General features: G+C 37.5%; 1 protein-coding gene across 1 annotated transcript; it reads left to right on the top strand.

Moving 5' to 3' along the window:
* Positions 1–4,350: 4,350 nt before the first annotated feature.
* Positions 4,351–9,747, top strand: LOC130232699 (aerolysin-like protein). The gene is made up of 2 exons (XM_056462674.1): positions 4,351–4,419; positions 8,522–9,747. Exon 2 carries the CDS (start codon positions 8,524–8,526, stop codon positions 9,469–9,471), a length of 948 nt encoding a protein of 315 aa, XP_056318649.1. The 5' UTR covers positions 4,351–4,419; positions 8,522–8,523; the 3' UTR covers positions 9,472–9,747.
* The last annotated feature ends 1,761 nt before the right edge of the window (positions 9,748–11,508 follow it).

Raw genomic sequence — 11,508 nt, 5'->3', positions numbered from 1 at the left:
GCAAGAGCTGATCAAGATAGTTGTGCTTTCTCTTTATTTTGGCTTGAAAGCACGTTAAAATGAATATAAAAACGTATGCATTCACTTTCTGTCCATTTTAAAGCTGTTCGTCGATCGTCGCAACCTCTGAATTCAGCGTAACGTTATGCATGCTGACTGACGGACGCGCTCCGTATGATAAACTGTTCCCAGATCAGCTTCTCTACACGCCATTTATAGAGGAGCGAAAGTTTGGGATAGTTTGGTGATTCGGGTGTGTGTTTAAACAGACAAATACTCTTAAAAATATGTAAACATGTCTGTCCTGCGAGTATTATTTTAAACACAACTAATTTTCTCTTAAATGAGCACAAACAGTTACTGAAGTAGTCGAATGCTTTCATTATAGATCTGTGCATTCTTAAAGTGACAGCTCTGTTATCAAACAAAACACAATGAGAGATTCATTTGCTGCTCTTCACTAATAACTATAGTAACTTTAATCAATATGCAAACACAATCAAAAGTGAAGTAGATTTTATAGCTTTATTTAATTTCTGTATAGACCATGATTTTAATAGGCTAAACCTTTTATTTTATTGTCAATATTTTCTAATGTTTGCTATGTTAGCTAGCTATTGTTTGCTATGTTAACAAGCTATTTGTTGTCCCATATTTTTTACATCCCAACGTTGACAGGTATGGCATAATATGGTTGCTAATCAGTAAATAGCTATAGTGCTATCTGTTAGTTTTAACGTCAGCTAATGTTATGGAAGGGCATATATGTTAAGGAAAATAGTAACAGTAATGTAACTACCCTCATCATTCCTTCATCAAGCAAATGTGTAAATATTAGATCTATTCAGCAATAACGTTAATTGCATTGGCATATTTATCTGACATTTTCCCAGCTTGTAGTAGTCGATCAAGAAGCTATTTAGTTTCTTATGACTATATGTAGACTAGCAGTGGAATTTACTGCGAAGTGACGGGGCTCCACCTGAAATCTTGCCTAGGGCGCCAAATTGGTTAGAGCTGGGCCTGGGTACAGGTGAATTGGGTAGGTTAAATTGTCCATAGTGTATGTGTGTGAATGAGTGTGTATGGATGTTTTCCAGTGATGGAACGCAGCTGGAACATTCAATTCAATTCACCTTTATTTGTATAGCGCTTTTACAATGTAGATTGTGTCAAAGCAGCTTCACATAAAAGGTCACAGTAAATAGGAACAGTGTAGTTCAGTTTGTAGTGTTTAAGTTCAGTTCAGTTTAGCTCAGTTCAGTGTGGTTTAATAATCACTACTGAGAGTCCAAACACTGAAGAGCAAATCCAACGATGCGCAGCTCTACAGATCCTGAACTATACAAGCCAGTGGCGACAGCGGAGGGGGAAAAAAAACTTCACTAATTGGCAAAAGTGAAGAAAAAAAACCTTGAGAGAAACCAGACTCAGTTGGGCACGACCATTTTAATTTCTCCGCTGGCCAAACGTCTTGTGCAGAGCTGCAGTCTCAGCGGCGGAGGCTGGAAGCTGGACCTCAGCGAAGACTCGTCTGTCTCTGGAGCGTCATAGGAATCAGTCTCATGTTCTCCACTTTTCCATGACCACCACAGTAGCTGCTCAGGATACAGCCTGGTCCAGGATATGGAAACCTTGGGATCATCTCGTCGTTGGTCTTGGATCGAATCAGTGACTCTGCATAGTCTGAAGGCCTCTGGAAGAGTATCCCCAGGTGTAAATGGAGAGTAAAGAGAATAATTAGCGTAGCTGCTGTTCATAGCGTACATAAACAAGATGCAGAAACCTGTGTGGAAACCCGCTAAGGGATGCACCGAGTGCATCACATATGCTGGAATAGTTGGCGGTTAATTTTGCTGTGGCGACCCCAGATTAATAAAGAGACTAAGTCGAAATGAAAATGAATGAATGAATACTGTGCATCATACATTGTAAAAAGAGATTATTTACTTAAAGTGAGCAAACTGTGGACTTAAAAGCGACAAGTTGACTTAAAGTAAGTAAGCCCTTTGAAACTTGGAACTGTTAAGTTTTTTTATAATTATTTTTTGGGGTTTTTCACCTTTAATTGAGATAAGACAGTGGAGATTTCAGACAGGAAAGTATTAGGAGCAGAGAGAAGAGAAGGGTTGGCAAAGGACCTCGAGCAGGGAATCGAACTCGGGTCGCCGTGAGCACCATCGTGCTATATGTCGGCGCACTTAACCACTTGGCTATTGGCGCCGACAACTACATTTTCATAAGAATGCACTTAGTAACTCAGTAGTGTTTTAAAATCAAGAAGTTTACTCACTTATTTTGAGTAAAGCGAACTAGTCATTTTTACAGTGTACTGATGTTATAAAGAACCTGAGTCCTCAAAAATATTTTAGTGTTGCTACTTGAGTATTTTTAGGATGATTTAGGTTCAAGAGAAAAGAGAAGTGCAAGATGCCACCAGAAAACCGGTCAGCACTTTTTCTGCACTGTCAGATGTTACACAAGACTCAATAAGTACTTGCACATTAACACATTCAGGAGATACTTTGATTTAAACCAGCTGCAGTTTCTGTCAGAAATAAAGTTAATAGTTTCTGCATTTGATAAATCACAACATTAGAAACTCAAGTATCAACCCAAAACTTATCAGATAGGGGAGAGCCGGATATTAATTTTCATAAAATCCTATTATTAAAAGAGAATGTATTAGACAGAAATGTATTTTGTTGTGGAAACTAACTCAAGTGTGGTCTAATAACAAGTGGTATTTTGATGGATCTATGCTTTCATGTTGTTGACGCCAAATTCTGAGCCTACCATCCGAATGTTGCAGCAGAAATGGAGACTCATCAGACCAGGCAACGTTTCTCCAATCTATTGTCCAATTTTGGTGAGTCTGTGTGAATTGTAGCCTCAGTTTCCTGTTCTTAGCTGACAGGAGTGGTACCCGGTGTGGTCTTCTGCTGCAGTAGCCCATCTGCCTCAAGGTTGGACGTGTTGTGTGTTCAGAGATGCTCTTCTGCAGACCTCTGTTGTAACGAGTGCTTATTTCAGTAACCATTGCATTTTTATCAGCTGGAACCAGTCTGGCCATTCTCCTATGGCATCAACAAGGCATTTGCGCCCACAGAACTGCCGCTCACTGGATATTTTCTCTTTTTCAGACCATTCTCTGTAAGACCCTAGAGATGGTTGTGCATGAAAATCCAAGTAGATCAGCAGTTTCTGATATACTCAGACCAGCCCGTCTGGCACCAACAACCATGCCACATTCAAAGTCCGTTAAATTACCCTTTTCTCCATTCTGATGCTTGGTTTGAACTGCAGCAGATCATCGTGACCATGTCTACATGTCTAAACGCATTGAGTTGCTGCCATGTAATTGGCTGATTAGTAATTTGTGTTAACGAGCAGTTGGCTAGGTGTACCTAATAAAGTGGCCGGTGAGTGTAGTTTATATTTGCAAAAAAACATTAAACTGCATTTTCATTTTAAATTTAAGCTCCATCAAATGCTTTTAAAAGCAACCAAACAAAGCAAAATGTTAAGATTTTCTACAATTTTTTTTTTTTATTATTATTTTTGGAAATATGCGTTCATTTTATAAAACACATCAATTAAAACACTGAAACTCTAATGTGGAGGTGAAAAATAAGTTATGGCTATTAGCAGTTACCCCACAGGAACTCTTGCCATTTAAACCTGATGTACTTTTAAACTGAAAAACTCAGAGGTTGCAAACTTACGGATGTGTCCTTGCACTAAATACCCTGTAGATTGATCATTACTGTGATGCATGAAAAGAGAAACATGACTTTTAATGAAGAAAAAAAGAACAACTACAATAATTTACTTTCTGAACTTAAAAAACTGAAATTGGGAGCTCACCGCAGGACACTGTCCCGAAATCAGCTGATATTTGGCAGCTCCATCAAGGGTTGCTTGCTGGAACTCAAATTTTGTCAGGGCTTCGAGAAAATTGCTGTGCTACTTTCATCCCACGTTACTTTCATCCCCTATATACTTTAAATACACTCAGACATAAAGGCGAGAGCTGTCACTGGCTTGCAAGCTTATTTTGTAAAGCAGAATTAAGCTATTTTCTGCAATCATTTCAGGACTCAAAAGGGGATAGTTCACCCAAAAGTAAAAATTCTGTAAATATCATTTAATTTCCCTTCACTTGTTCTAAAACTAAGTTTCTTTTCTTTTGATGAACACAAAAGAAGATATATTAAAGAAAGCTGATGGCCTGTAATGACCAACCCTTTATGACCAAATGCATCTATCCTTTTTTTTATGCAAATGTCTGACTCAGAGTCTGCGTGTGTACTGCCAGCTCTATTTAAGCAGCATCCCAATCATACATTTCTCACTTCTCTGGCTTTCACCCGACGAGTTGCATATTGAGAAGCTCTTCTTCAGACTTCATTCATCCAAGTGAGTATAATTCTTGTATTGGACACCTTAAATGTAATGCATGTAGCTCAGAGTTTGAAACTTTAAATGACATAAGGATATTATATAATGTGGTATTGACCTCTTAAGACCCAAGCTGTTTTTACTTGCATTTTTTTTTATTTCTTTCAGCTATTTGGGCTTATTGGAACCTAATTAGAATAAAATTTAAGGATCATCTTCTGATATGATGTACTTTTAGAAGAAAATGACGTCCATATATGTGGACTCGTGGTCCGAATTTCCATAAAACACAATAAAGTCACCTTTGTGGCATTAATAACACTTTTTCCATGGTCTGTTGAAATTCTTGATTCTGATTGGCTGGAGGGGTGTGCATTATTATATACGCACAGGTAGTTCCAGTCAGTTTTGAAATAAATTTGCGGTAAAGTCAAGATTGGATATACGGCCGGCCGGAAGTGCGATATGCACATTAATATAGCAGCATTTTTTTATGACACTGTATAACAATAATCAATATTTTTACAGTACTGTGATGGTTTGGTTTAGGGTGGGGGTAGGCGTTAAAAAATACAATTTATTGGGTAATTTAATAGATAACATAAATAATACTCGGTACAACAACTGTTTTTACAGCCTGATCTCACAAGAAAACGTAAGTATTTTACGTTTCGTCAATTTAGTAGCTAATTCGTACAAATTCGTACGAGTTCAGTCGTACGAAATTGTAGGATTTTAAAAAGGAGGCATGGCACCAAACCCCACCCCTAAACCCAACCGTCATTGGGGGATGAGCAAATCGTATGAAAATGTACGAATTAGATCGTACGAATTCAAACGAATTAGCCACTAAATCAAAAAGTTACGAATTGCCGTGAGACTGTGTTGGTTTTTACGTTACCGTGACGGTTGGGTTTAGGGTTGGGGTGGGGGTAGACGTTAATAAAATACAATAAATGGGAAATTTTTTAAGTAATAGAAATAATTCTCATTAACTTCCGGCCGCAAACGTATCCGAACAACCTAAATTCGCTTCTCCCAAACAATTATAATTACCATAGCAACTCGCATGTGCTGCACAGTAAACAGATGAGGACTGTTAATGGCAGACGGGAATCCGCAAAATTAGGAAAATACTCCTAAATTATGCCACAAAATCAAGTTTTAAGAGTTTTTCAAGCAAGAATATAGTTATTTTAAAGTCAAATCGGCAGTTTATTTAGAAGAAGAGCGCGTGTTTAAAAATGTTGGAAGCTCCAGGCGGTCAGCGGCAGCTTCGTGAACGGCTCCCTCTCGAGCGAAGCTTTATATCGACCAGACCATCTTAGGATCTGCCACTGGATCTAATCTCTTGCATCTCTGTTGTTAAAACATGATATATAATTAATTTATAATTTGTGTATCTAACGGTCAGTCTTTTTACCTTTTTTTAATTTATTTTTTTATACTTTATTTTTATTTCTTTTTTTTAAAGGAAAAAACGGAAAAAATACAAATAATAGATTAAAATAATAAATATAATAATAAATAAAATAAGTAGTACAATAAAACACCGGAACTTAAATTGACAGTTGACTGGTCGCATATTTCCTTACAGGTCACATTAACAAGTGCATATAGAAATCAGATTACACTGTGTAAAGGCATAAGTACAATCCGTTTCTCCCAATATTGCAGGTATTTGTCCATTTGTAGTTTAAAAGAAAAAGTCATCCTCTCCATATTTTGAACATTAGATTTGATATCCAACCATTTCGAGTCACAGCTTTCTTACTGGTTGCTAGGAGTATTTTTAATAAATACTTGTCTTTTACTGTTAAGTTGGCTGCAATAATTCCCAAATAAATTGTTGTAAAAGAAAAATCCACATCATCACCAAAAAATATTTCGTATTACTTACATTACGTCCTGCCAGTATGACTGAATGGATGGGCAACTCCAAAATATGTGAAAGTGGTTTGCCAAGTCTTCTCCACATTACCTCCAGCACTGTCCCCTGTCCTTCTCCCGTGTTTGCATGCATGTTAACTTGGGGGTTATAAAGTATCTGGTAAGATTCCTCCAGCAGAAATCTCTCCACATACCAGAGCTGGAAGAGGTGGCCTGTACTGAGCAGATATTCAACCAATCTTCCTCTAAGATAACTAGGTTGGATTCTCTCTCCCATTTTAGTCTGATGTCATTTGTTGAGTCTTCCTTGGTGGATTGGATAACAGAATACAATTTTGAAACAAGTCTCCTATTGTCTTTGTTCTTGTAGATGTCTATAACTAAGTCAATTAAATTAGGGGGATGGCTCTCCAAGCATCTGATGAAACCTATTATTTGGTCTCAGGTGTATTTTTTTGGCAGATCGCAGAGATTAGTTTCACAATTAATTCATGACCGTAAATAATCTGTCCCAATATGTTTTTTCTTGTCTTTTGCTAAATTTCCCTACATTTACATCAGATTTCTCAAATGGGCTTTGGCTGCTTTCTCTTTAATGCATCTTATGAGTCCTTGAACTGGTGTTTTATAAGATACAGCTTTGTGAATGTTTTATTTCATGTGTATAGACTTGTATAGATTAATGTGTTTTAATAATCATAACTTTATTTTACTTAAAGCAGTGATCGCCGTCTTTTTGTTAGATCAACACCATGAGATTAGTTTGCCTAGCCTAATACATTGATTCGAAAGAGGCATAATAACACGATTTATTTACTTTAGATGTTCAAAAATATTTGTTAAAGGGAATATTATAAAAACAGCATGCTAAAACTAAAGTGTGAAGGCTTAAAGTTGATAGGAAATAAATGATCTTTAATTTCATTAGCCAGTATGTGACATATTCCTAAAGCGCATTTAATTGATATGGTACTTTTAATAAGATTTGTATGTTGATTATGAAATGTAAATCGCGGCAATTCTGCTATAGGTAGACCAGCTTTCGCAGTATTAAGCTGCGGTCACACTGGGCTTTGTCCGTGTGAAATTCTGTTTTATGGCGCTGCGAAAAGGGGCGGGATTAAATGGGGCGGGCAGTCAAGTGATGCGATTTCGCAGGTCAGAGTTCACCAAGCTTGAACTTTGCACTGCAGCAACCTGCGAAACTTGACGCATGACCCCGCGTTTCCGGTTTAAAGCTTTAAAGGTAATGTTAAGAGAAAGCCAATATACATACAGATCCTCCCTCATCAGAGAACTGGTAGGAAGTATACAATAGAAACGTGCGTGACTGGAAACACACTCCAGGTGTGACTAGGAATTGTCCACCTGTGATTGGATTGATGAAATCGCATCTTAATATTAGCAGGTATAAACAGCACATGCTCTCTCTCCCCGTTTGTCAACCTGTCACAGCTGATTCAGTGGAGGGACTAGAAAGTCTAACATATAAAAACTGACAATAATTGGCAAACGACCATGGAATATGCGGGAAAATCAACGGCTTTCCGTGCGTTAAAAGATTTTAATGCACTTCGCTTCCACATCGTGCATTAAAATCTTTTAACGGACGTTCAAATCTTTTTAAGCCGTCGATTATCCCTTACATACACACATATTTCTTGAACATGTTTTGACTATCTGTAAAAACAATTTAAAATTTTTTTTTTGCCCATTTTGGACAGTTAAAATAGTGCTTGGGACATTTCATATGCTGCAAAACAGTTGCAGGATGACACTGTACAGTATGTCTGTAACAAAATAAAAAACATTAGACATAAGAGCTAAAATGTGCTGTCCACATATGTGGCTACTAAGCCCTAGGACAGGGGTCACCAAACTTGTTCCTGGAGGGCCGGTGTCCTGCAGATTTTAGCTCCAACCCTAATCAAACACACCTGAACAAGCTAATCAAGGTCTTACTAGGTATTCTTGAAACAATCAAGCAGGTGTGTTGAGGCAAGTTGGAGCTAAACCCTGCAGGGACACCGGCCCTCCAGGACCGTGATTGGTGACCCCTGCCCTAGGAGGTTAATTGTGACACCAAGTTAATGAGAAACAAGGAACAAATAAAATTATGGATGCTTGTTGGGTCTTCTAGAGAAAAATACAAATGTACCATATTAAAATGTGTCTATATAATAATCATGATGCTAATTTTGTTATTTATCTTTATATCTAATTTCCTCAGAGATGGCCTACCCAACAACAGTAGAGCAGTGTGGTAATGGAGGAGGTTCTCCATTTAAATTTACTGGTGATAATAATGGTGCCAGTTTGGAGAGGATCTGGGTTTGGGTGGGAGGATGGCAGATCAAGGCTGTCAGGGCCTGGCTTACAGATGGTAGAGATGAAACCTTTGGAATACCATATGGATCCCATCAAGAGTATGTGTTTTCACCTGGTGAGTGTTTCACCTCGCTGTCCCTCTGGGGGAATGGAGCAGGAACACGCTTGGGGGCCATCAAATTCAAGACCAACAAGGGTGGAAAATTTTTTGCATATATGACAAGTTGGGGTTTAAAAACAGAGTATCCCATGGATGTCGGCTCTGGATTTTGTCTTGGCATTATGGGAAGATCAGGTTCAGACATCGACCTCATGGGGTTCGTGTTTCTCAATGCAGTTCAGTCAACTGTTCTCACCAATGTCAACTATCCCACCATCAACCAGCTGATCCCAAAGGTGGCTATGGAAGAGATCAAGTCGATCACTTATGAGAACAAAACCTCAGCTACTCAACACCAAAAAATCGAAAGCTCGAAGAAGGTGATCAAAAAATCTTCATGGTCTATGACTTCCAGCTTCTCGTCAACATTCAGTATGGAGGTGAAGGCTGGGATTCCCGAAGTTGTAGAAGTTTCGACAGGATTCAGTTATACTGTTGGAGTTGAAAGCACCTATGGTCTGGAGGAGACGGATGAGAGAAATGAAACCCTGACCACCGCTGTTGTAGTACCACCACAGAAGAAGGTGGATGTTGACATCACCATTGGCAGAGCCAGTTTTGACCTGCCGTACACTGGCACAGTGAAGATCACTTGCAAGAATGGCAGTGTGTTACAGTATGAAACCAAGGGCCAATACAAAGGCGTCACTTACACTGATATTAAAGTGAATACAGTTGAAAAAGATCTGTAATGTCAAAACAGATTGTTCACCAGCAGAGTATCAGTTGATTTACCTTTGATTGGGTTTTGTCTGAGCTCTTCTTTATTTGATCCTTTCTAAATGCGTCTTTGCTTAATAACTTTAAAAAGAGGAAACATATACTCAGCATTGTTGTTTTTACATAATCATTTCATATTCTGTTAAAGAATGATCTTATAGCTTCAAACCTTTTGTAATCAGTGGCAGATCATGTGATTTCACTTCATATAAGAATTTCAAGTGTTTAAGCGAACATAGAATAAAAAGCATTGCATTTCAAATAAATCTTGTGTAGTTTTGTTTAATGGTGTTGTTTCGGTTAAAAATGAGTGTGAAATAATCTATTCATAACAGTAAATAAAGATAAACTTCAAGCTTTAAAACAAACATACAAAAATGCAGATAATGATTTGATGCAGAATATTTTATACAGTTAACATCAGAATTATTAGCCCCTCTTTGATTTTTTTTTTTTCTTTTTTAAATATTTCCCAAATGATGTTTAACAGAGCAAGGAAATTTTCACAGTATGTCTGATAATATTTTTTCTTCTGGAGAAAGTCTTATTTGTTTTATTTCGGCTAGAATAAAAGCAGTTCTTAATTTTTTCAAAATCATTTTAAGATCAAAATTATTAGCCCCTTTAAGCTATATATTTTTTCTGATAGTCTACAGAACAAACCATCGTTATACAATAATTTGCCTAATTACCCTAACCTGCCTAGTTAACCTAATTAACCTAGTTAAGCCTTTAAATGTCACTTTAAGCTGTACAGAAGTGTCTTGAAAAATATCTAGTCAAATATTATTTACTGTCATCATGGCAAAGATCAAATAAATCAGTTATTAGAGATCAGTTATTAAAACTATTATGATTAGAAAAATATGTTGACAAAATCTTCTCTCCGTTAAACAGAAATTGGGGGAAAATATACAGGGGGGCTAATAGTAGACTGAAAAACAAACCAAAATTCAAATAGGTTAACAAAAATCCTGACTTTGGCCGTTGGTGTGTGTTCCCTGGAAAAAAGCAAAAGACACCATTTAGACCAGGGGTCACCAAACTTGTTCCTGGAGGGCCGGTGTCCATCAGATTTTAGCTCCAACCCTAATCAAACACACCTGAACAAGCTAATCAAGATCTTACTAGGTATACTTGAAACACCCAGGCAGGTGTGTTGAGGCAAGTTGGAGCTAAACCCTGGAGGGACACCGGCCCTCCAGGACCGAGATTGGTGACCCCTGATTTAGACCCTGGAATCTAAAAAAAACAAACAAACTATGCTAATTGCTAATGCTACTGTTTGTCAGATCAAATGACAGTGAAATTGATCGTTTGCTGATGTAAATTTACAGGGTTCACACACATCTTTACTACTAAAATTCCATGACTTTTTCATGTAAGGTCTACATATACATGGTAAATAATAAGACAAACCATGATGTTCAAATTTATAACAGCATAATATAGACACGCAACAATCTATTGTGTTTACATTTGTTTTTATATCTATGTGAAATTGATTTTGATAATGCTTACACAGCACTAATAATGTGAGAGGAAGTTTTTGGCCAAGGACAGAAAAGAAGTAAAGACAACTAACCTATATTCAAGTTAGGGCTGCACAATATATCGTTTCAGCATCGATATCGCAATGTGAGCATCCGCAATAGTCACATCGCAGCATATGCAATGTTGGGATTATAGTTGAATCATAATGGAGTAAAAGTTTATCATCTGCATGCATTTTTAAAGAGATAGCTCACCAAAAAATGACTTACCATTTTGATTACACCCTTCACTTATTTCAACCATTTATGAGTTTTCTTTTTTTTTTAATGAAGACAAACAGAATATAATTGAATAACTCCTATAATATTGAAACAAGTGAAGTGTGAGTAAATAATGAGTACATTTTAATCTTTGAGTAAACTGTCCCTTTAAGGCAGGGGTCACCAATCACGGTCCTGGAGGGCCGGTGTCCCTGCAGGGTTTAGCTCCAACTTGCCTCAACACACCTGCTTGAT

Source organism: Danio aesculapii, chromosome 7 (genome assembly GCF_903798145.1).
Source record: "Danio aesculapii chromosome 7, fDanAes4.1, whole genome shotgun sequence".
Classification (NCBI taxonomy): domain Eukaryota; kingdom Metazoa; phylum Chordata; class Actinopteri; order Cypriniformes; family Danionidae; genus Danio; species Danio aesculapii.
Note: the sequence above shows the minus strand (reverse complement) of the source record. Positions and strands in the feature narration are given on the sequence as shown.

What these genes read in the sequence shown, in the direction of transcription:
- LOC130232699 (XM_056462674.1), top strand. Translation starts at nt 8,524, where the DNA reads ATGGCCTACCCAACAACAGTAGAGCAGTGTGGTAATGGAGGAGGTTCT.